Source organism: Pangasianodon hypophthalmus, chromosome 20, assembly GCF_027358585.1.
Source record: "Pangasianodon hypophthalmus isolate fPanHyp1 chromosome 20, fPanHyp1.pri, whole genome shotgun sequence".
Taxonomy (NCBI): domain Eukaryota; kingdom Metazoa; phylum Chordata; class Actinopteri; order Siluriformes; family Pangasiidae; genus Pangasianodon; species Pangasianodon hypophthalmus.
The window spans coordinates 18,966,369-18,993,392 of NC_069729.1; the positions used below are offsets into that span (position 1 = coordinate 18,966,369).

At 38.3% G+C, this 27,024-nt stretch overlaps 1 protein-coding gene across 1 annotated transcript in view; it reads left to right on the forward strand.

Moving 5' to 3' along the window:
* Positions 1-27,024, forward strand: part of cdk18 (cyclin dependent kinase 18) — a 69,647-nt gene that overhangs the window by 9,224 nt on the left and 33,399 nt on the right. Inside the window, exon 2 of the mRNA XM_034314408.2 lies at positions 13,724-13,860. Coding sequence (XP_034170299.1) covers positions 13,743-13,860 — 118 coding nt within the window. The 5' untranslated portion in view covers positions 13,724-13,742. The remainder of the gene's footprint in view (positions 1-13,723; positions 13,861-27,024) is intronic.

Here is a 27,024-nt window from a genome sequence, read left to right on the forward strand (position 1 = left end):
ATCATTAAAGGTTTCAGGAAGAAAAATGGATTAAAACTGACTTTATCAAGATGAAGAGTTATAAAACTAACCGCATGACGCTTTAATGGGTTCTAATCTTTTTTAAAAAGAGGAACTTGGTTAGGACCGTTAGTTAGATTAGTTTAGCAGTAGAGTTTTGTTTCGCTTTAAACACTGAAGTCCCTGTTTAATAATGATACACCAGACAAACAAAGAGCTTGTTGTTGATGTAAGAGATGTCCCTGCCTCGGGTCATTATGATGGTCAGGAAAAACAATGGGTCGTGTTGATTGCGTAATGACTACGGGGAAGGGATGAATGCAGTGTGTGTTACCGTGACACTTGAGTAATTATGTACGTTTAATGTTGGACATGTGACAATAATAAAAAAAAGTAGTCAGAGATAAGGGCAAAAATGACAAACACAACTGGCTTTACAGATTAATATTTCACGTTTAGTCATGTCCACCGCAGAAAGGTGACAGGAATGACAAATTGCCTTCTTAGGATGGCATCTGTAGCAGAGGCCTAATATTAAGTTGTGCTCTCGTCCAACATAAACTGTACATAAACGTAAACAATACAGTTATGAAAACAACAATTCATGTTGATTGCAGCATGACACCATGCGACACCATGACACATGACAAATTATGCACATTTTTATTTTGGACACTTGACAAAATGACACAAAAATTGCTCGCAAAAGGGGGGGTGGGCGGTGGAGGGTGGGTACACAACAGGCTTCATCCAGCTTCCAAAAGTACAGATTAGGACTTCATGTGTATATTCATATCCACTGCACACAGATAGACGACAGAAATGACAAATTGCCTTCTTATACCGTCATTTATATCCATATCATAGCATTAAAATTTGTCCGAGAACGTCCAACAAAAATCTACCTAAACACATAATATCACGTAGAATATATTAATCACGTTTCAAAAAATCAATATTCATTTTGATTGCGTCATGACTACAGAGAAGGGAAAGATGCGACACCATGACACTCAAATAATTATGTATGTTTTGTGTTGGACGCATTACAAAATGGGGCAAAAATAGCTTGCCGATAAAGACAGAGGGGGAAAATTACACAACGCAACAGACAGATTAATATTTCACGTGTTTATTCATGTCCACCGCACGCAGAAAGGTGACAGAAATGACAAATCGCCTTCTTACACCGTCATCCATAACCAGGGCGTAATATTAAGTTGTTCCTGCGTCCACGTTGCTCATTTGTCTTGGTTTAGTTGCTCGGATTACAATCTGACAGGCTGGAATATTGTATTGAGGGAACACTCAAGTCAGGATGACCATTCATCTTTCGCGGAGACGTCTTAATTTTCCAGCTACTACACTTTTGTGGTATGGGGACCTGGGTCAGTTATAGTGCTATCACACTAAGTGAAGATGCCACCTGAGGCTCTGCTAATGTGCTATAAAAATAGGCATCATTAGCTGCCTCACACACACACACACTCCTAAATACACACATATAATCCCCACTTAATCAAACACACATCACTGGGAAAGGGTTAAGCAGGAGAGATGAAAGACACAAGGCAGAAACTAATCTGAGCACAGACTCGAGGTTTCATCAACAGCAGTGTTCGTCTTTAACGCATAGTTCATCTAGTCGTGGACTGCGTATAAATGAGGGCAGGTGGGTGGAGTTAAACGTCTGAGCTACGTTCAAGTACTTTTTTAGCACCAATCAATTTTGGAAAACTCACATGGAGAAGAAAAAAGAAGATGAAATTAATTTTGCGCTGCCAGACAATGAAATAAACAAAAAATAACTAGTTATTTATTTACTAATGTCATAACCTGATTAACTATAACCTAAAGTGCTTGCATGCAACATATTTATTTTTACCAGCCTAGTTAGTGCCAGCTAACTAACTAGCCTAGCATGCTGTCTAGATTAGATTTATTATTATCAGTAATAAAGATGAAATATAGGTTTAATATTTAACCTTTATTTCAATACTTAAATAATTTATAAATATATCTTAAACAAAAGTCATAAGATACCACCCTAAATTTGATATTTTCCAATAACGTGATCATAACGCATATCGTGAAGTGTTTTATTTCTCTTATGCCACAATAAAAGTTGCAGCTTTACCTCTGGATGGTACAAAGCACTGACACTGGAGACTCCTTCCATAAAGGTTAATTAATAATCTTCTGACACAAAATTCCACCATATGAATCATTAGATACATTTGTAATCCATTTATGTGGAGCGTCAACTATATGAGTCCATAGTAACGATGATGTATTTCAGTGAAATACTGTCAGAGCTGCTGTTATAGAGAATAATAACAGAGAACAGCTTCTGACCAATCAGAATGGAGAATTCAGCAGCACTAATTGATGAATCTGGATATAATATGCAGTATATTAAATGTATCATGTGACATAATATTTGGGAAGAAACCATGATTCACTCTGACAGCTGGAGAATATCCAGGCGTTGGGCCACAGCTGGCTCTGTGATATTATAATAATACTGAGTAAACAAGAGCTGCATTAGGATTGCATATGATTCATTATCCGGCGTACGGCGAGAGAGTAAAATAGCCTTTTAATCTTCTTGTCGTGAGTGAAGGAAGGGCGGAGAGGCCAGGAGAAGGTGACTCTCATACTCATTAATCTGTCTGGACCCCCGACTGCTCCTGGTTCTCAGCTCTCCACAGCCGGAACTAGTGAGAGGGATGTAAAAATAGAAAGATCTGGGTTTTTTTTTTTACTTTAAATAAAAAGTTTAGAATTAATAGATACTAGAGCTGACACTGATGCAATACCAAGGGTCAGTATCCGGGCTGATACCAGCAAAAAACAGCGGACTGGACATCGGAGGAAAAAAGGATTCAATCCGATCCTGTAAAAAATGAAAAAAAAAATTGGATTTGGAAAAGATTTTTTCTTTTTTTTTTTGGAAAAGGAAATGTTTAAAGCGACATGATTGGTTTTTTGTTAGGATTGACTTTGATATTAAAATTAAAAATTGATATTTTATTCTATATCTTTGCATATAAGTCTAAGTGAAAGAGTTTCTGAAATTAAAAACCTGCATTTTTGTTTTTCCTGTATTTTTATATATATTTTATATATATATAATTTTTAAAAGAAAAAACTATCGGATATGTATTGATATCTCAAGGTTTCAGTATCAGTATCAATATCAGAAAAGTGGTATCATGACATCTCTAATAAACACACGATTTCTCACTGGATTTAATTCATTAACCTCCCAAGGTTAAATACGCAATTTTATTCCAGCTTCATTTTTCCATCCCATCGATGTGGTCAGTTTTGTCGTTCCTTCCAAGGACAAACAGGAAAGGATTTATTTTTATTTATTTATTTACCCAGAAACCTCACAATTACTTTTGAGACTCGCCGAAGTGTGAAACATCTTCAAGGTCTGTGCAGTCGTACCAAACTAAAATTCCCAGACCTCATTTTTTAAAGCACGGTCCGTACACATCACTCCTCAGCAAATCCGAAAGGAGGATGTGCTTCGTGATACTCTGTTTGCTAGTTAACTCGCTTCTCCTTGCCAGCTTCGCTTGTCGGAGAGCTTGAGGGCGAGAGCTCCGTCTCGCTGCTCAGTTTGCTTGGCTCGTTTGCCAAGAGCAAGAATTTGGACTAAAAATTGGCTTTACAAATGAACGAGGCTGACATAATTACTGAATTCCTGATTTGGTCATAGCCTTAGAGGAAACCCTCACACAGACTTCACTTCACTATAATCACATGATTCACGTGTGAAATCTACACGTGCAGTTTTTAGACACTTCACATTGTTTCACACATTTTTTTTTACACTTAGTGCCTGTTTTTTTTTTAAAAAAAAATTCCCCATGATTCATTTATTTTGACATGATTCATTTTTTACGATTCCTTTATTTTTTACATGTGAATTTTCTTTTCACGACTCATTCAATTTTCACATGATTTTTTTCTTATTATTACCTTTTCACATTTTTTTTACCTGCGATTTTTTTCATATGATTATTTTTGTTGTGTGATTTTTTTATTCATGATTCATTTTTTTAGGTGTGATTTTTTTCCCCACATGATACATTTTAATGTGAGCTATTTATTTTATTTTTAAAATTGTGTTGTTTTTACTCATTATTCATTTAGTTTTACATTATTCATTTGTTTTCATGTGAGTTTTTGGAACATGATTTGTTTATTTTCATGTGATTTTATTCACATGACTTATTTATTTTCGCCTGTGCTTTGGTCTTATAATCCATTTTCACATGTGATTTTTTTTTCACATTATTAATGAATAATTACAAATAATTCACATGTGATTTTGACATTATTCTTTTTTTCGCATGTGATTTTTCCCCACGATTCATTTTTTATATGATTCATTTTTCACATGTGATTTTTTTCTTCATTTGATTCATTTTTCACATGATTTTTTCACATGAATAGACACAAGCAATAGAGGCTAACAGACACTTGTTAGTTTCTCTAATCTCTATGCTAGAGAGAGGAGAGACGAGTCCACGACAAAATCATAATATTCCGTGCACGTCTTTTCTTCAGGATGAATCACTTTGGCCTGTCCCACGGCCCCAGGAAGTAAATGATAGTCATTTCATACAAAATATGGTGCGCTGCCTTGGATGTCTTTTCTGTCTCACTCGAGATTGAAGTTATAGTTGAGTTTAATATCAACCATACACTCAATACCAAGAAATATTGGCACCTTTCATGAAAATAAGCAGAAATGAATATACCTCGAGGCTACACTAAAGTGCTCCTAGGTGTGAATGAGCATGTGAGTGTGTATGTGTGTGTGTGTGTGTGTGTGTGTGTGTGTGTGTATGAGATGCCCTGTGATGGACTGCCATCCCATTCAGGGCACATTGCCGGCTCCGAATCCACCACAACTCTGACCAGGTTAAAGCACTTACTGAAGGTGAACATATAAAACCAAACTGTTGGTCTTCGTCCTTATCTGAGTGTAGAAATGAAGTGTAGAATTTTGTAGGGTGTGGAAAAAATATCAATATTTGATCAATTTAATACGATTTCTTTCCATTTTTCTGACTTTGAACATACACGGACAGGGTTCGAGGGGATCGAGTGTGGACTTGTCTTGATTTCTATCTTGTGTCTATGATTTTTTTCATGTATGTACGTCTCTTTAGATTAAAATTGGCCTCAGTTATCAATCACTTCGTAAAGATGTGCATGAATGTTTTATTAGCCCAAACTGAACAAAAAATCCTGCCAGATTTACAAATGTTTAGCTGATTTTCTTCCATGTGCGCATTGTTGATAAAGACCAATCAGTCGTAAATGTGTATTGATGTGTATTGATGGCACAGCTGTTTTACTTTTGGTCATGCTCACAAAACTCCATAAAAGGAAAAAGCTCACAAGGAAAATGGCAAAATAGTGACTAAATGGTGAAAGAGCGCCTCCCGAAAGCAGAACCTGTTAAATCCTCCAGTAATGCAGCTCAGCCACTGCAGCGATTCAGCGACCATATACGCACAGGGCACTATTACTTATTTCACTATTACTTTTGTCTTAATTGTATAGCTAACCAATTTACTAAGCACTTTACAAAATTCATATGCTGATTTATATTATTTGTCATTAATATAAAACAACATATGAATTTTGTAAAGTGTTTATTAAATTGGTGTGTAATTGAAATAAATAAATGATTTAAACTCGAGAGAGTAAACTGTATATAAAATCAATTGTACAGTTGTGAGTCTTCTTATATGTAAATGTACACAAACTCAGGAGAAATCATAGGATATGAAAGTCTTTCCGAACTAACAGGCTTTTCATTATTACCACTTGTTCATTAATATTTCTTGTGTAAGTGCTCCTGCAAATAATTTACCTATAAATTCATTAGCTTGATAAACAAGGCCCATAGAGAGCATAAGGCATACTTTATAATTTAACATTGTACATTTCACCTCTGTGATAAACAGATGTATGCCTGGACATCATGGTGGGAAATCTCATCATCGTGTGCAAGATAGTTCCCCTACCATGCTACTTTCCTAAACAGAAAAAAATAGGTTCTTCTATAATTTGCATCAAGCTGTGTACTTTTTTTTGTTGCACATCATATCAGCTCACATCAGGCATCTCTCTGCATGATTGCTCTCTGCATGACAGGCTGCCCGGACAAAAACTAGCACTTAAACAACTGCTGTAGTGAATTAGCCAAGCCCCTGGATCCCAGAGTATCGATGAACCTGGAAAGGGAGGTTGCATGAGCACTCCCTGTAGGGCGCTGAGTCCCCCCTGATGGAGGCCTTAGCCACGTTCGGTGGAGGCAAATGTCACGCCCGCTTGCCATTGTTAACTAAATGGAATTAGCTTCCAGCATTGAATGACATCTGTCCTTATGTACCCAAATGTGTTTGCCATGAAAGCATGCGAAAAGGCTCAAGCAGTGGCTTTAATGGTGCCAAATGGAACCAGATGAATGGTTGTGCGTCGGGACGTATGATTATATATCCTCGAGGACTCACACACAGATGATTAATCTCAGGCAGGGATGAGGAAATATGTTAATAAAATACCAGCATGATCTGTAAAATTAAACTGATAAGTCTGATATGCTCTTGCATGTTAGCTGGATGTCGCTGACAGTAGCAGTGATTGTCATGTAATTATTTAAGGCACGATCTACCATCAGTCAATCTTGCCATGCGACTAACGTTAAATCGACGTGTGTATACGCTCTGGGGTGAACAGCAGCTGAGATACTTATTGAATTCTTGTATGGTGATGTCGCCCTGATAAACAGCACGCTGTTTTGTTTTCTTAATTTAAACCCAGGTTTTGCAAGCGAAGACATTCACGCTTTTATCTGTTCAGCAGCACGGACAAGGGAAGCTCAGATGCATCCAAGAAAGATGTTTGTTTCAGAGGTTTTTAAGGTTCTTATAGGATACAGAATAGGTGAAAAGGAAATGAGATACAACAATTAGTTTTTGTCAATCTTAAAGCTGCAGACATCAAGTTTACCAACAAACATTTACGTCTTCCGACTTGATAACCATCATGATAGTTGGAATCTATCTGCGTATCCTGATACTATCATCAATCATCCCACGCCTATAGGCGTAGGAAGAAAAAATTATGACCATAAACTCTGTATTGATATCCGTATACTCAGAGAGTAGGTAGCTGGCTAGTAGCTTTCAAATAGAAACAGCCTATGTGATTAAACAAAAACATATGTTTTAGAAATCACAACGCATGCTCATTGTAGTTTTGTGTGCCATGAATGTGCTAAAACTCTATTTATCGTGGGAGCTGACCAGGTTGTTACTGTGTGTTTGGTAATTTCTTATTTGATGACGTGTTTGCAAGTTCACTTTTGTGTTTACTTTTTGTGTACTATCTCCCCCCGCAGGTCTGGCGTGCTCATATGAGCGTTTTCAAATGGTTTTGTGCATTTTTATGTGAATGGAGATATTTTAGGAAATGGAATCGTAAAAACTTTGCTTCATTCGTTGATCTTTTATGAGCATCATTATAGCGCAATTACTGCGCGAAACAATGTAATTTGACACAAATATAATCATCTGCCCTGTAGGTGCGTTATATTAACCATCGACAAATACGCATTTGGAAGTATCATATTATTTCAGGGAGTTCAAACAAGAAATCCTTCCCTAACTAACTATGTCACTGCATTATATTAATGTTGGGTGACTTTTTAATCATTTCCTCCCTTGGTCTTTGACTGTGGCTGCTCTGTGCAATGCATCATCATCTGTAGCAAAATTTCTTCAGAGCTGTTTATCAACCACATGGGGCAAAAAGGGGGGTCATATAGACATCAGACACAATCTGCTAACACACAAATGACCCCGGAGAGTAGCTTTTAATGAGCGGAGCCATCTGAAACCTCCACTGCATCCAGAGAAAAGGAAGAGAAAATAAAGAGAGGGAGAGAAATTGTAGAAAAAACAGCTTGAGATATCACTGTTGTAGCATCAAGGGCTTCTTCGTGCCAAACTGTGGATTTTCTCTCCTGTAGCCCAAGGCCAGGCTGGTCTGGCAGCAGAAGGAGAGCAGATGCCATTTGATGACAGCAAAGCAGAGATGGCCAGCCAGGCGCTGTCAGAGAGATCAGAATCATCTCATTATTTTTCTCACTCCCTTTCATGTGCAGCGTCATGTTTCCAATCAGTGCGACCGCGTCCTGCGGCGTGCGAGCCCCACAGCCTGCGAAGTAAACAGCATTAGCGTGACTTTTTCTTCAGCTGGAGTTCTTTGTGTGTGTGTCATGCATGCAGCGAGGAAGTCTTTACCCTGTGCATGTAGGTCTTTGTGCTTTTTGCTCCCTTCGTCGACACTGGCTCTTTGAGCGGTGGACCGATGCCCCGGTGCGCTCTTTGCTCCATGCCGAGCCGAGTCTGTAGTCGGTAAACAAGACAAATGGGGCGCATCCTGATTTGGAAGGTATTCCTGGCAATCAGCAGTTAGGCTGCTTTGGCCAGAAAAGGAGGGGGAAAAGGAGGGAAAAGTCAGTGCTGACCCTTGTGCAAAATAACATGGGATCATCTTTTAATCTTTTGGTACCAACTATACACTTGTTCAGAGATGGCGAATTAAGTTACGTCAATGTTTATGGGAAAGTTCCTCGTATTCAGAAACGGGTTACGCACATACTTAAGCTGATTTTACCTAAGCCCCATTCAGATTATGTGAATCACCTGCGTGCATTCCATGATTCCGAGCTTGCCAGATTTTTTTTAGTAGAAGCGTCCAAGACAGGGTTTTAACAGCATCTAGGCCACCATCTTTACCCACAAGTACTTGCCTTTAAGCCCTCCAAAAATCATGGATAGAAAACGCAGGCTGTCAAATATAATAAAATCAAGAGACAATTTATAAATGAAAAATACGAAAGTTTAAAATGATGACACATGTATGAGGAGATTGCACTGATATAATTCTAATAGGAGTCTAGTATACATATTGCCTATATATTGCCGCGTAAATACTTTGAGTTGTAATTATCACATTAATCACTGTTTTCTTTTAGCAATATGGCGTCCACAGTCATTATTCAGCAGTTAATTGTGGACACAGCTATTTTCTGCTGTAGAATTTATAAAACAATGCCAATGTTTTTGTTAATTCAGTGTGTTCTCCTGTAAAGAAAAAACATTAATTAATTAATACTGTTATCTAATATTTAATATAAATATAAAGAGTGTATTTACAGCCAAAACATGAATTTCAGCATGTCATATTGTGATTACATCAAACTGGCAAACAGTGGAGCTGCTCCTCGCTCAAGCTGATGTCACGCAAGAAAAATCTATTTAAGCCCAAGGTCAGAATTGCGAGTTCCTGCGACACGCCTCTGTTTTTTTGTAAACTCCAACCCCTGAGTGTAACTCTCGCATAACTTCTGAATTCTTCAGTCTGATGTCTGAATACTTACAGTATGTGCACAATTTCAGTATTAAATCCTCCATAAAGACTGAACACTTCCAAATGCATCTTTGGGAACATTAATATGATGTGATTATGAACCGAGTCCCTATCTTGACGAGATGGAAATGCAGCCAGGGGCTTTATTTGCGCAGGCAAACAGCACAGCTGTGTTTGGACCCATAGGACTTCCTTTGTCTCGCCTCGTCCTCACCTCACTGCCTCATTTACGGGTCATTGCCTTATTATCAGAGAGCAACGTTTGCGCTATGCCAACACTGGCAGCCTAAATTTAGATTTTCATTACCTACCAATTGTTGCTTGGTTTGTTAGGACACTCAGTGTGGTTATGGACTCTGAGAAGACTCACTGGTCAATTTTCTGATAAACTGTACCGACTCGCCATATCAGTTCCTATTAACAACAGCATGAAGAGCAGGAAGAGATTCCAGTAAAGCAAGAGATACAGCGGGATTTTCAGTTAAATGCATCATTTGTTGCTGCTCAGCCTGAGAGTGTGGTCTGATGGTGAATATAAAATGGTGTTCCTGTAAACTGCTATGCTCAGCACATTTTCTTTGTTCAGGAATCAGTGCTGCAGAAAACCACTAAGCAAATGCGTGGGTGATTAAAGTAGCCCTGATCATGTTATTTTATACCACTGAATGCTTTGATTCTGGTCAGAAGGAGTTGATTAATTTTCTATAACAACAGCTCTGACAGTTAACCACAGATTTATATTAATGCACTGATTGTAATACATTACTGTTTCCATAGTAACACTTGGCAGGCCACATAAACAGATTAAAAACGTGTAATTGTTGATGTGGTGAACCTTTTGTGTGAGGAGACGTTTAATTAACATTCATGGAAGGAGTCTCCAGTGTCAGTGCTTTGTAACAGTCAGAGGGAAAATTGTACGTGTAATAATTAAAACGTTATGGTAATGTCTTTATTTACATTTCTTTTCCACTTTTGCCATCTGTGATTTAAAAAACTGCAACATATTATGGCAAATTTACTGTATTGTAGGTAACGCTAGCATTTAGATAGCTGGCTAGTTAGATAGATGGCTAGTTAACGTTCATTTGTCAACAAGTCACCATGAGTTGGATTTCATTATCAGAGTTTTGTCATTGTGATATTGGTAATTTATATAGCTTTATAGCTTTACTGTTAACAAATCCTATACAGTAACAATCAAGATTATGGTCATTAGTAACCTAGCTAAGTTAGACAACAAGCTAGTTTAGCATGCACGTTCTATGGCTGAAAAGTTTTGTGACATCACAAGCTGAAGAAAAAATTCATGGATAATTTATGGAAGTATTTAAATTAAAAGAATAAGTATAATACGTACGTTCAACAAAAAGTAACTAGGTAAATAATGGCAGGTTTCTGCTAAACTCATTTTTTCATCAGTTTATGTTAAATTGTACATTTACAAACTTAATTAATTGTAGTAACATGGACATTAAATCAATATGTAAAAACGTACATATTTTACTTAAATGGAAATTCTGCCCTTAATTTAAATCTGAATTTTTTTTTCAGTGTCACTGACAGCATCATTTTGCAAATTTTGCACCATCCAAGATAGGTAAATCATTTAAAAGTTTTGAGTTCACTTGAAACTTGTTGGATAAAAACTGACAAAAACAGAAAGACGCATCAGTGAATGTGAATACTGAAATGTGCTGGAGGCATCCGTACTGCATCCATATTACTGTATTAAGTGCTAATTCAAAGTACAGGCAGAATAATTCTGTATAAATTATATATATAACATTATATTTATAGATTAGCTTTAATCTCCTACTGAACTTCCTGCAGTCTTTCCTCAACAATTTCTAATCCACATTGCACAGAAAATGTTTAAAACAACGAATAATTGAGTTTTTTATACACTGTCACAAACACCTCTATACTTCAAATCCAAATTTCCCAAATAAGCACAAGAAGATCCTCCGGAAAACTCTGAGTTTCTCGAGCTTTCTTCTTGGATTAGTTTTTGGATTCTCCGGCTTTTCGGCGTCTTGTTCAGCTCCTGCTCAGTCTCCAGAGACCAGCCTCTCAGTCTGTCTCGAATCAAAGCTTCCCACATCGTGAACACACTCCGTCATCCTCCGTATGCCACCAGTCCATTTGGCTCACTACATGCCTTATTAATAGATCCCCGCCGTTGAGAAAGTCATCTCCCTGTAAGCGCTCACTGAGTCACTCTGCCTCCGGTGCCTCGAAGCCATCTAGAGGCACTCGTACTTCTGTTGCCAGGAGCTATGAATGTGCCATGATGGACAGGTATTTGTGAGTGACACATGTAAATGGAAAGGGATGGAGGAGAAGCATCAGATACCACAGCTCTGTTGATTAAGGTGTTGATTAAGACAAATCAATGCAGTCGTTATCGTTTCTATAGTAACAGCTAATTTTCAGGGACTAATCATCTAATCATTGATATGGTGAAGTTTTCTGTAAAGAGACTTTTATTTAACATTTATGGAAGGAGTCTCCAGTGTCAGCGCTTTGTAACAGTGAGCGTTAAAACTGTAACATTAACTTTTCCGACATAGAAAAAATAGGACATAGGAAAGTCTTCAGGAGTTTACGCTTTCTTTGCATCTTGGTCACATGACAAACTGTGTTTTTTTTTTGTTTTTCTTTTTGCTGTTGTTGTTATATTAACTCTAATACAGGAAGATATACAATATAACATACATACAATACAACATAATGTCTGATAACAGGAAATAACTTGTTTCACAGATGTTCCATAACTTTAAATGTAAGTATAAATGGATAAATTGTACAATGTGAGAAAATTAAAAAATGTAATCGTTGGCAAATTGCTGCTTTTTAAAGGAAGTAAAACACTTCAGAATGTGCTGTTATAGGAAAATCATCAACTTTGGTGCAGTAACAGTAACTCTGCTTCATCACACTACATTATCACTGATTGCTTTCCTATACGTATATCGTGTGATATATTGTAGTTGTGAGATGTAGCCACATATACAAGGTAGATTGTTAGATGTTGTTGTTTTAAGTATATTACACATATCAAGACTTTTGAGAAAAGCTAGCAAGAAAAAAAATTGTTAAGCAAGAAAGAAAATCGAGGTCGTTTTAGCTTTGTAAACTTGTAGCTGCTTGTAGCTTTCAAGTAGCCTATTGCTTTCTTTTTGTTGTTGTTGTTTTTTTAATCTTCAACATTCAATGCCCTCCACAATGTTATATTTTAGTGTTACGCGCTATTGGGCAATTTCAACAATTGATTACGCTGGTTCAGATTTCCGATGTACGTCCAAGATTTCCCATTTTTTGATATGTTTTGTTTTGTTTCAAGAAATAAAATTTCTGCTGTTATTGCTTCTTAACAAAATAAAACATTACTGTATCATAGTGGAAACGAGTGAAGAGGATGTACTGCAGCCTGTGTGTTTATACATTTTACTCCTTATGATGTGATTAAAGAAGGAAGTGTTTGCCTCATGTGATTAGGATAATATGGATAATATTTTCCAAGCGGACACAGAGAGATAGGGTGAGATTAAAAGATAGGAGAGAGAGAGAGAGAGAGAGAGAGATGGACATTAGTTATTGTCAGGGTTTATTATTTCAGGGAGTAATTGGAGGGATAGAAATCATTTGAAGTAAGAGTTAATGCCATATTTTAGTGTAGCCATGTGACACTAATTGGCGATAAAAGGCAGTTCCTCTCCGTCTCAGTTTGATATCAGAATAATTACTTAAGCAAACCGCATGACTTGTGCTGAGAATTTAACAGCAAAGAAAGTTCTAGCAGCTCGGCCTCCTCTCAACTCTGCCACATGACACCCAGGGGTAAAAAAAGCCAAAGGAAGAGAAGAAGAATGACTTAACTTGTGTTTTATACGCGCTCCTCTGCAGTGGTATAGGGTCAGTCTGATGTGTAGTGACCTCCTTTTCGTGCAGCTTTACTGTATTCAGGTGTTGAGTTATTCCACCGCCTGCTGGAAGCAGCTTAGAGTCATGATATCAAAGTCTATCTCCATCCTAGAGAACATGCTCGCCTCAGCATTGAGACCTTGTGTTCAAGTTTGGAAAACTTTTTACTCGTTGAAAGTGAAAGGCGAGGCAGAAAAAAAGTGGTCCGCACTAAAACTTTGTTTTTAAAATAAGTATGATCTGACATTGCAGACACAAGAAGGTCACGAACATCCTGCTGTTCAGCAGCAGTGAATCAAAAGACCACTTGTTCTTGTCTTTTCAGGAGTTCGGGGCACTAAGAAATGAACAAAATGAAGAACTTCAAGCGCCGTTTCTCGCTGTCCGTGCCAAGAACAGAGACGATAGAGGAGAATGAGTTCACCGAGCAGATAAACCAACTCAACATCCAGCGCAATGAGGGTAAGAGCACCTCTAATACACACCAACACTGCTGACCCAACGAGGGTAAGAGCACCTCTAATACACACCAACACTGCTGACCCAGCGAGGGTAAGAGCACCTCTAATACACACCAACACTGCTGACCCAACGAGGGTAAGAGCACCTCTGATACACACCAACACTGCTGACCCAACGAGGGTAAGAGCACCTCTAATACACACCAACACTGCTGACCCAACGAGGGTAAGAGCACCTCTGATACACACCAACACTGCTGACCCAACGAGGGTAAGAGCACCTCTGATACACACCAACACTGCTGACCCAACGAGGGTAAGAGCACCTCTGATACACACCAACACTGCTGACCCAACGAGGGTAAGAGCACCTCTGATACACACCAACACTGCTGACCCAACGAGGGTAAGAGCACCTCTAATACACACCAACACTGCTGACCCAACGAGGGTAAGAGCACCTCTGATACACACCAACACTGCTGACCATGCCCACTATTAAAGATTTAAAAATGATGTGTGTTTAACGGAATCTCAATCAATGACCCTGTTTACATTTAATGTATCTTGAGTGTTAGGATTGTATCTGGATTTTGATTTGTTCACATAAAAACTGAGGTGTAAATTGCACAAAAAGGCACTAAACTGTAACTTTCCTTGTCGCTTTGATATCGTTTATCTGAGACGGTGCGTGTAGTGTACGTTTAAAGCTTTATTCTAAGACTATGTTCACAAGTTTCTTTTGCTCATCTCAGATACCACAAACCTGTCTTTTAATAAGAACGTACCTATCCCCCAAAAAGCCAATGCAATTGTTTCAGTACACTCAATTTCAGTAGGTTCTTTCCAGTATTGCCTGACTGAAACTGCCACTGAAAATAGTCAATTCAATTCAATTTTATCTGTATAGCACTTTTAACAATCGACACTGCCACAAAGTAGCTTTACAAAAATCCAGATATAAAATTTACATTTAAATCTACAAAAAGTGCTAACTGTGTTAACAGGAAATTAACATTAAGTCTATCACATCAAACTGAAGTTATTCACAGTCCAATGAGTAAATGAATGAGAGATTGTTAGTTTAGATTGTTCTTAGCAGTTGCTGTCTTTAGGCTAGCCAAGGAAGAACATCCACGGCCATCTCTATGGTGTCTGTGTGGTACCTGATGCCTGATGCGTGGGAATTGGCCATGACTAAATTAGGGATAAAATCAGGAAAAATTAAAAAAAAAGTCACCAATGGCTTTTGATGTCAGCGGTAGTCATCGCTGTCTGTGTCCTCCATTGTTGTTTTGCCAAACTGGATGAAGATAGTGACAATGATATGCACACACACGCTGGAAAAAAGCCACATTAATTCCATTCTGACTGTTCTCATTCATGTCACATAGCCACATATCGGATATGCATCCGATCTAAGACCACATACGATAGTAGCTGACTTTGTGTCGACACAGTCCTGAAAAAAATCAGATCTGTGTCACATTTAGATAGAAAATCAGATTTGTGTCACTTCAGCGTGGTCATGTGAACGTAGCCTGAACACAAATTAAAGGTACAACAGTGGGTCCAATTATGTACCTCAAATTATTATTAAATGTAAACTCAATTTACATTTCCAGATGAAAGATATACAGTATACTGTAGAGACACTTGAGGGTACCATATCAGTTAGAAGGAAAGGTACAGATCAGTATGCCAGAGGTCTGAGATGCATTTTATCCATGTTATAGACCCTAAGTCCTCCCTTCTGCCCAGATTTAAGAAACCAAAACCCCTTCTGACACATTACAGGTGTGGACAAATCAGAAATCTAACTCAGCAGGTTAAAAAATGGCAGGTAACATAATATGACCAACTACTTAGCTAGTTAAATGCATTAATACAGGCTAAGAGAAACAGGTGTGTATATGATCATGCACCACAGCGTTCACCTTGAACGTCACTTCACACCTCTCTTAATGATATTATTCAAGTCTGGCTAGCTTCTTTATTTTCTATGGATATGCAGGAATCTGAAAAGATTGTATGTCATCTGTGCATGCAAATCAGGCCGCCTAGGTTTTTTTTTTTTTTTTTTTTTTTTTTTTAATGTGTGTAGTGGTGGGATTTGGAATGAATAGTTTGCTGTATAGTTAGAGCGTCAAAGTGCATCGCATCCCTATGTTTATAAGTTTTATATTGAAACATACCAAATACGATACCTACTGTACATATCAAATAGGAAACTGTTTATTTTGCAAAAGTCAATGAATGAGTGTGGTTTTTACTTTTTATGGATTTTGAACCTATGAATAAAAAGCCAAATGGTCCATAACTGCCAGAATTAGTGGGCTTATGATTTAAGATTAAGATTTTTTTTTTATTTTTGGTGCTAAGACCATCTTTGGTGTAAAAAACTGCAAACAAGAAACAACACAGGAAGTTGGCAGTCAAGTGTTAAGAGTGTCCAAGTATTAGCAAGTTGGCAAAATGAGCAAACTGGGAGAAAAATCCAAAACTAAAATCCAAAAAAGTGTTAAGAGCTCATTCGCATATTACATGTGATACAGAAATGGGATTTTAATCTGGCTAATTAAAGATATGACAACAAATGTGGGTAAAATCCATATATAAAATGCATGAAATGTCCAGGTGAGAAATGGGATCAAAGTTACTTTTGTTTCAAAGATTACGCTGACACTGATCCCAAAATCCCCATTCTGACATCTAATGTAACTAATGCACCATATAATTACACATGAGGCTTATGTTTTATGGCCACCCTTCTGATCTTTTCCACTTTAATATGGTTTCTGGATTTAATATGTAATATTTTTAGTAAGGCCAGAGGCTTCTGGTGTTGGTCAGTTTAGGGAATATCAACCATTCTTGTTTCATTCGTAATGGGGAAGAGATTAGAGAAAGTGGGACTGAGCCAGTTTGGTAATCTTTTAGTGAGATGGAAAAGTGCAAGGCGAACAGGAAATCATGCTGAGCTGGCATTTCGGCAGGCCTCAGTAGACTTGAGGGGTCAGATCTGTTCTGGAGGAAATGATGAGAGTACGAATACTTGACCCTCCAGGAGCAGGACATCGCCAAATCTTCCTTCTGTCAACTTGGAGACAAGGGCCATTGGCCTGGTGTCTGCATTATTAATGCTGATGTAATAGTGCAGCGTTACGGTACCATCTGCTTCTGCCAGCCACTTTCATGCAGTCAGTCAGTCTTAAATCTAATTATTTTAAAGGAGACAGGAGCGTAGTGAAAGAATTGGATAGCAGAGATGCTCATGCCTTGTTCATGCCTCTTATCTTGCGTGATGAAGAGCCAATTCAAAGTCAAATCAATTTGACAAGTCTGCAATGTAACATGTTATCGATTGGGATGAAAGTGCATCGTCCATCACACCATGTGAGCATCACCATGAAATATGTGATTTTAGAAGCCTTGGTTTTCAATTTCTCTTTCAGAAAAAAAGAATACTAAACTAAACTCAACCTTTGCTTTCCGGTGGAGTGGTACAGTCAAGGGTTTGTCTTTTTTATCATTATTTAAAAACCTATATGGTACAACAATAGTCCTTAAAGTCTAATCATTCATTCATTCATTCATCTTAAGTAATTGCGTTATCCTGGTCAGGTTCATGGTAGATCTGCAGCCAGTCCTAGGAACACTGGGTTTGAGCTCGGAATACACAGCAGTTCATCACAGGGCACCAAGTACACATACATTTGTAAACTCGTTCATACTCGGGGCAATTTATAGACTCTAATCCAACTTGTGAAACTTCACACAGACAGTTAGAAGAAGGAGAAGCCTTTATTTGTCACATATACATTACAGCACAATGAAATTCTTTGCTTCGCATACATCGGCTTGTTAGGAAGTTGGAGTCAGAGCACAGGGTCAGTCATGATACAGCATGGAGCAGAGAGGGTTAAGGGCCTTGCTCAAGGGCCCAATATTGGCAGGTTGGCAGTGCTAGGGTGTGAACCTACAACATTCTGATCAGTAACCCACAGCCTTAACTGTTGAGCCACCACTGCCTAACTCAATAAGTTTCCCAAGCTCAGGATCCTTTGTGCTGGCTTAAGGTCTAATTATGTACGTCAACCATTCATTCATCTTCAGTAAGCTCTTTATACTGGTCAGGGTCATGATGGATCCCGGGAACGCTGGGCGCGAGGTGGGAATTCACCCAGTCCATCTCAGATTCTGCACACCAAATGAGGTTTAAAAGTGCCTCATATTCTTTATTAGTAGAAAGACACATTCCAAATGTACAAAAGATGTGTTCTTGATGGTACCATCACATTAACAAGTAATCATACAGTGGAAAATCAGAGAGAAAGTAGATCCCCAGATCTTCAGACCTTCAAGATGGACCTGGACACTTCTACATGGTACTAAGCAACATCTTCCTCCGACTTCCCTCAGAAACAGATTGGAATTGGTGTGGGATTTGGGGCAACGTTTGTTTGAGCATCATTGAGCTCTCTCTGCCAGAACTTAGATTCCTCTGTGATGAAGCTCTGCACTGATTGGTTGCTGGAGATGGCGTGCTTCTGCTTTCCCAACCCCAGAGATATGGTGCTGATGGAGATAGCTGGGGGAGGATAAGATCTGGGCTGGGAGAAGAGAGAGAAGAAAGTGCTACAGGAGCAGATTGACCATATTAATATTCTGTCCTAACTTCGAGCTGCAAATTGAGCTCCAATTCAAGCATGGAGGAGTGAAAGTCTGTGAAGACTGAGTCACGGAGAGAGGCTGCGATGCCCGAGAGTGACCTGAGATATGAGATCCATCAGTCCAATTTGGTCCAATACTGTAGATTTTCAGAACTCAATTACTCTGGAGCTAATGCAGCGTTCTACTTGGATAACGATGAGATTCACTTCAGGGAATGCTGTTTTATATTAGTCTGCCTGTCTGTATGTCTGCTCTAATTCTCATTATAGTCGCGATGGATTGGCAATTCATGTCGCAACATAGCTATTTTCCATAGAGCAAAAAATGCACGATTGAGCAATCATGTAAATGTTGTAGCCCATTACTTTGTTAGCAAGTGTTTTTGATTCCCAGAAAGATACGAGTCATCTTTAATAGCTAATGCATTTGAGATTTCTAAGAAAAAGAGATTCCATTAAGAAATAACTTAATTTGCTAACACACACACACACACACACACTGTAAAGAATTCTTCATAAGACCACTATAAGGCTGAATGACCAATCTGCAGCACTGCAGCTTTAATGTGTGTACTACTAAAAAAAAAACTGCCAGAGCGCCTCATTTTGTGTCTCTCTCCCTCGCATTTCCGTAATTACCAGCTGTTGTGTTGCGCTATCAAGCCTGTCAGACAGGCGTGAATGAAATGTGCCTGCATTCCTAATGAAAGCACTAGGCTGCTAAAACCACAAATGAAACTCTCAAATATTTTCATTGCAGAAAATGACACTTACTAGCAAAAAAATGTAATATGTATTGGATAAAACAGTTTGGGATGTGCTGTTATAGGAAAATAACCTACACCTGGATTGAGTGTATATTTAAACCTTCCTTTTTCCGACATTGATAGGATCACTGACATCTTAACTAACTAACTAATCAATTAGGCCACAAAGGGCACAACCCTCAGGACACTCAGCTCATCAACGCAGCCAGAGTTATTCTCAAACTGATGCGGATTATTCCCTAGGGAATCTCAGATCACCTGCAGCTCTAATCACCACCTTGCTCCAGGACAGAGGGATTTCCTCTCAGATCATTAGTACACTGCGGCGGTTTCTAAATCCCAAAGGGAGATGTTGGGTGAGATTTCCTGGGTAAAGACGGATACGCTGATTAGAGAGACAGACCCGATGAGAAGCTCCTCACTAAAGGTTTCTTCTCTGACGTTGCCTGTCTGAAATTCATTCACTTGAATATCCACCGGTTTTCCATTCAAGGGCCGTGAATTGAAACCTGCATGTAGCACTTACACAACATCAAAGGCTGGCTCAGTGAATGAGAGGCTCAGACTGTACCACTGTGAGCTGAAGTGGATTTACAAAGCACATGAGAGGAACATTTAGATCGGATACATGGATGGAGCATTTGTTTTTGCCCTTACATCATGGTGGTTAGATAAATAAAGATTCTAAAAGAGAGCAGATCCAAGCACCAGGGCTTGCTAGCGTTTCATAATATCCCAAAACCATCCTATTCACTATAGAGTGCATTATTCCACACTCTATTTTGTAATGGTGTCTCAAAACATACTAGAAAATATCCAGTGCTCTCTTGTAATCCCACAATGCACTGCAATAGGTAGCGTACAATCTATGTACCCTAGTGGCTATAGAAAACCCATAATGCACCTGTTGTTTGGTTTGATGTAAATGTAGATTACAATACATTACAGAGTCTTGCTAGAGGAAACATCAAAACTTTGATTCCTCATCTCTCAAAATGGTTCTTCACCGAGACACAATCTGATTTTGTACCTTTCTCTCATCTCTTTTTTTCTCATCTTTTCTCTTTCATCATTTTCCACCATTTTTACATGTTCAAATAATGTATCTGTGCAGTTCTTTTTTCTCCAAGCCCTCTTTCTTGCAACAGTATATCATAGCAAGGGTTGAAACGAAGCTTGAATAATAGTGATCTATCATTTGCGAATGAATCGACTCTTTGAATCAATCGCTCGAGGTGAACGTTGGGAATTTTCTTTGATATACTTTTGTAGAAAATGTATCAGTACTTTGGATTTATGATTCTCCAATTCTGTTAATCACATACAGGACAGCAGTGACTGAAGTCATTAAGTGAATCTTATCTGTTTATACCCTCACAAGTTGCTCTTTTTTTCTCTCTTGAAGTTAATAAGCCAAAAAATAAGCCAGTTTGTCATGTTAGAGAGGAAACAGAAAGCGCAAACCCCTCTGCACTGACACTGGAGACTCCTTCCACACATGTTAAATAAACATTTTCTCCCAGAAAACTTTACCATATCAATGGTTATTTATTTTTCTTTGTTAGATAACAACACACTTTTTAAAAATCTGTTTAATATTAGTGTTAGATTATGTGGAGCGTCCGCTGTAGAAGTCCCTGTGAATTAGACGTTACTATAGAAACAGTAATGTATTTAAACAACTGCATTAATATCTGTGATTTGAATAACAGACAGAACGTTTGTTTGAGCAGGTGATAATTTAATAACAATTTGAGAGACAGATGGTCATAGATGAACAACTTTGAGAAACAGAAATGAGTGATATGAGAGTCGATTGTTGTGACTCACTGAACAGGGACAGAATTACCAGCAGTGATCAATAAAAAAGTCAGAAACTGTTCCACCTTTAGCTCAATGTCCTGTGTGATTGTATTTTCCTCTCTGTAAATGTATCATTGCTACTCTAGTGAGTAGACTCCTTACCTCGCAAATATTAGCTTCACATTTATAACATATAAAAGCAGCACTTTCAGTCTCTCTGTCGCCGAGACGTATTAAAAAACAGAAGAATTGACTCTCTCAGTGGCCCAGTTATTGGATTGTCCTTTCACTGAGCCTCCTGTCTTCTCCCGCCACAAAGGTGTTTCACTGCTCACAGCAAGCCATTGCTCACGCTGGGTCATGGCCATTGCAGCTCTCAAAGCTACACCGCTGATTCCAGACCGGTTTTGGCTTTGTACTTCGTTACTAACGCGATTAAGGTGACACCGGTCCCGGACCAGCACTTTCACTTGATAAACGAGCACAGTGGTGATCAATGAAGCCTAACGTGCTGCTGCTCGGGTTAACATGCTGTGTGTGTGAAGTATACGAGAGTAATTTATGGACAGAGAGGAAACGTGTGGAAGTCTGAAGCTAAAGGAGCTGTAATACAAAGCTGAGATAGAGAGATAAGGAAAAGGAGAGAAGGAAGCTCTCAGTTGCAGAACCAATTTCTCAGTTGCAGAACCAATTTCGCTAATGAGTCACGAGTCAAAGTCGTAGCTGCTATTGTTCCAAGGATGGCTTCTTTTTTCGATAAGGTGAAAATATGACATGATTCCAAATTAAAGTTCAACTCTTAGTTACCTGTTTCAAATACAAGCTAGTTTGCTAGCAGTTAGCTGGCAAAGTAAGTTAGCTAACAGTAGTGATATTAGCTGTTTTAGATGTCAAGTAGAAAATGAGAAATTGTGTATTCATGCACAGTATGTTCAAAGAGTAAAGGTGTAAAGATGTTGTATGCTCACCAACCACTTTATTAGGAACATCAAAATTGGGAAAAAGACCACACACACACACACACACACACACACACACACACACATTATACATGAGGGAGCTTCAGCTATGAAGCATTTCTTAAAGTTACCAGTGAGGCAGAGCTCCTGAGTGCTTCTCCTGAGATCTAAATGAAACTAAATGGCTGAGGAAACAATTTATTTCAAATTAAAAATAAAATTAATTATGTACTCATTTTGTAATAAATTCAATAACAAATTCAGAAACAAATTTGAACCATATTCATTCATCAAAAAGTTTGTAAGACAGTGAAAAATATATTCAAGCTAGGGTGTATGAACTTTTGACTGCCTCTGTGAGTGTGTTACAACAAGCGCATTAATATAAACCTGTCACTTCCTGCTGCACTACTGTCAGAGCTGCTGTTATAGAAAATTAATCAACACCTTCTGACCAATCAGAACTGAGAAATCAACAGCACTGTGGTATAAATAATATTAAATATAAAACCTGTATATTCAAGTGTGATGCCAAGAGGTAATTGTATTTCCTTTGCTTTGGCAACACTGATGCATGCATACAATCCTGCCAATATAGATTTGAGGGGGAGGGGGAGGGGGGGGGGGGGGGTTAGAGGAGAGAGAGAGAGAGAGAGAGAGAGAGAGAGAGAGAGAGAAATGACTCGTCTGTGATATACCCCAATTACCACCAGGGAGATCAAAGTGCTCGCTGCTGCTGTGATATTTAAATGAGCTCGCAAAAGGCCTTCTCTTTCCATATTGGCAAATAAAGAAGAGAATGCACCCTCCCTCACTCCTCTCTCTCTCTCTCTCCCTCTCTCTCTCTCCCTCTCTCTCTTTTTCTTTCCTTTCCTTTGTGTCATGCATGAAAAAGAGCAGAGCTACAGCTCTCCCTTTTCTACCTCAGCATATTAATGAAACAGGATGTTTCACAGGTTCTCTCTCTCTCTCTCTCTCTCTCTCTCTCTCTCCCTCTCTCCATCACCATTAAGACATGACAGCAAGTGCTTTCCTCAGCCTGAATTGTCTGAGCAGAATAACATTCTCCCTGAAACCTCCCAAAACTGAAAGGTCAGACCCACACCTGAGATAGAGAGATCAATGAAAAGTGTGAGAACTGAAATGATTCACAGCTGGTCTGTATGTGTGTGTGTGTGTGTGTGTGTGTGGCCGAGTTGATATTGAGTTAGAGATCTAATGAAACGGAGGCGGAGGTATAAATATTGATGATTCAGATGGCTACCTGAGAGACCGAGTGAATCTCTTGTTATCCAGATCCCAGCAATGCCTTTGTTAAGCAGCCCAGTCGCCATGGAAACTAGCAATTAAACGGCAGAATGCCTTTGAACATCAGAGACGCATCGAGATCGGCGAAGCCTGACAACGAGAAGGAAACTCCACCGTACCCTAATCAGAGAAGGGAAAAAACAAAACGTGGAAATACATAGCAGACTTAATGAGGTTTATCTGCGAGTTCTCTTTCAGAAGTGATTACCTTAAACATCTCTGAAGAAGTGAAATTAAAAATATATACATACACCGAGATGCTCATTTATTACCTACACCTCTCACGTGATTAATAACCAACCGACTCCGTGGAAATGGAGAAAATGTCCAGTTAAGGACATTAGAGATAGATACGTACGATATAAATGGTGGCCAAAACTATATCAAGGTGTTCAAAATACATACATAAGAGTGAGTAATGTAGCACGCTAACACATCCTGAAAATGTGACATTTATTTTTATTTTAATAATCAATCTTACACCAGAGAGCTGTTGAACTCTGGATTCTGATAGGTCAGAAGGTGTTGATCTGTTTTCTATAACAGCAGCTCTGATAGTAGAAAATAATAGTGCAGCTGCAAATCACAGGTTCAGATTAAAGCGCTTGCTAAAAATATATTAGCGTTTCCATAGCAACAGCTCACACAGGAACTTGTATAATAAGCAGATTTTTTTAAAAACATGTTTAATCACTGATTTGGTGAATTTTACTTGTAAGGAGATGTTTGTTTAACGTTTATGGAAGGAGTCTCCAGTGTCAGCGCTTCAACATTCTGAGGTAAAGCTGGCAATGAAACTTTTCGACTTTGTTACCACACTGAAATTGATTATTTTCCTATAACGGCTCACACTGAAGTGTGTTATTACACTGCCACCATAGCAATTTGCCAATTATTGCAAATTTTAACGTATTAATGAACAGCTCTGTCCTGAAGATTTTCCCCTGTCAGAAAACGTACTGTTACGAAGTGGTGACACTGGAGACTCCTTCCATAACTGCTACGTAAATAGAAAGCTTCACCATATGAACAGCTGTACATTTCTCTTTGTTAAACAACTTCACGCTTTTTTTATTTTTAAATCTGTTTATTATTAGCCTTAGATTATGTACACTATATGGCCAAAAGTATGTGGACACCTGAACATCACACCCATATGTGCTTGTTGAACATCCTAATCCAGATTTAGTTCCCCTTTGCTGTTGTAATAAACTCCACAAAGGCGTTCCACTAGATTTTGGAGCGTGAGCACAGGGGTATTGTCATGCTGGAACAGGTTTGGGAAATTGTAATGCTACAGCATACACAGACATCCTATACAGTTATGTACTTGTAACTTGATGGTAACAGTTTGGGGAAGGAATATACATGGGTGTGTTGGTCAGGTGTCCAAATTCTTTTGGCCCTATAGCATAGCTTAAGCCCCTGTGCATGAGTTGTTACTATAGGATACTAATACGATAACATATTAGAACAAGCGCATTAATATAAAGCTGTGATTTATGTTACAGCCAGAAGTACTGTCAGAGGTGCTGTCATAGACAATTAATCAACACTTCAAGAACTCAACCATGCTGTAGTATAAGGAGAAAATAATGACAAATAACCTGTTACCCAGTTAATACATAGACATAGAGGGTTGTTTAGGGGTTCAGTGGATAATAAAAGATTCTTATTTTCCAAAAAAAAAGGTAGTAGAACCCTTTCTGCTAGGAAATCACTTCTATATAGAACCTACAGAGAAGAGACAACTTAACGGTCTTAAAATGTTAAGAGTTTTAAGAATTTTATTATATAAATGGCTAGAACCTGTACAGGTAATAGACTGCATGTAGTGTGTGTAGATGATGAAGTATATGCTTTCTACTGAATGAGCAGTATTCTTTGGTTCCTGGTTTGCTGCTTCACAAGACTGCTGCACTGTTTGACTTGCTCGAGAGTCTGTGCAGTTATAATCCCATTACTCATAACCTCCAATAAAGAAAAATTACTTAAATAAACGTAGAAAAGGGGGTTGTGGAGGGTACGTCGCACTTAATACCTGAAATGTCAAATATTGCTGTGGAGAATCGATGAATCATCGGCGCAACGCAGCCGACTAACGGCCATCCGCAATATTAACAAATAAGTGCTGCAGGGCCGAGGATTAGTCATGTGAAGCATGGAGAGAGGGAGGATTTTGATCAGCTGCCGAGGTCTAGTCATGCTTTCCAGGCTCTTGGTGAACTAAAATAAAGAGGCATTAGTGATCCTTTATGCTCATAAAGAGGGAACAAAGCGAAACAGAAGACAGAAGTGGCTTCTCTTTGTGATGCCTCAGTGAAGATAAAGCTTAATATTTCATTGCCTCAGCGCTCTATTCATTTTGTCACTCACATACAGTACTGACGGTCATGTTATTTTTCTAGAGCACACTCAGCTTTCATTCATCTTTCCTGTCATAATGTTTATGGAAATGCAGCTTTCAGACTCACTTAAAAGCACTGTGCTGGAAGTACACAGGAAGTAAAACAAGGATTGTAAAGGATTGTAAAATAATATTCACAAATGCACGGAAAAGTGCACTTGGATTTAATTGCTTAAAATGCACAAATAAATTGGAAGATAAAAAAAAAAGATGAAAAAAAAGAAATTATTTTAAGGCCAAGTACTGCAACCTTATGCTCATTTTCCCCCCTAAACGTGTACCAGAAAGAACCTCAACCTGCTGACAGTATGTATGAACACATGACCTTTTGTATTACAATGCAAAAAAGACCAATATATTTAAAAGAAATAATAATTTAAAAATAAATAATTAATAATTTAAGAATTAAAATAGTTCAATAATTTAATTAATTTAAATTTAAACATTAATTTTGCACTGAATTGTGTATCATTAAAATGGGTTTCATGGATCTTGTTATATTGTTACAATTGTTATTGTTACATATTATTTTTTTAAACATATATTTTATTCTTTTTCGGTAAAAATGTCAGTTAACATCAAAACTATTCAAGATATTTAAATTGATGCAAATTAGAAGCTCAGTCGTGACTCGTGACTTCTGTGGGCTCCTGTGGCAGATTTAAGATTGGATTACATTGGATAACATTACATTGGATTGGAAACATTGGATTGGAAACATTGGATAACAGGCTTTTAATACGTAATTTTGGGTCCCACCCACTCGGAATCAACAGGTGAATGGGCAGGCAGCTTTTGCATAAAAAAACACATCTCGATGTTTATTGCACAGTCTTCTCTTGTCCTCTCTGGACACACAGCGTCTCCATATGAGCTGCAGTAGTGTTCAGTAACCAAATCCGTAACAATTTTACACATCTAGTATACTGTAGCTGGTTATTTTATCATTGTAATTGGTAAATATGGTAAATATATTGTAAGTATAAACCTCTAGTTGTTGTTTGTTTATAGTCTAGTTCGCTGTCACTGTCGTCTTCAGTGAAATTTAGCTCGCTAGTTTTTAACACGACATGGCAGACTCTGCTAAATTTGTCGACCTGATTTGGGAAAAGTCTTTCAATGCTCTTGCTTATGAGAAGAGAATTAAACAAGGCCAGACCAACAGATCAAACAGATGAAACAGTTCACACACAGATATATACTTCAATAACACACACCTGTGCTTCTCCTATTTTAAAAACCACCAGC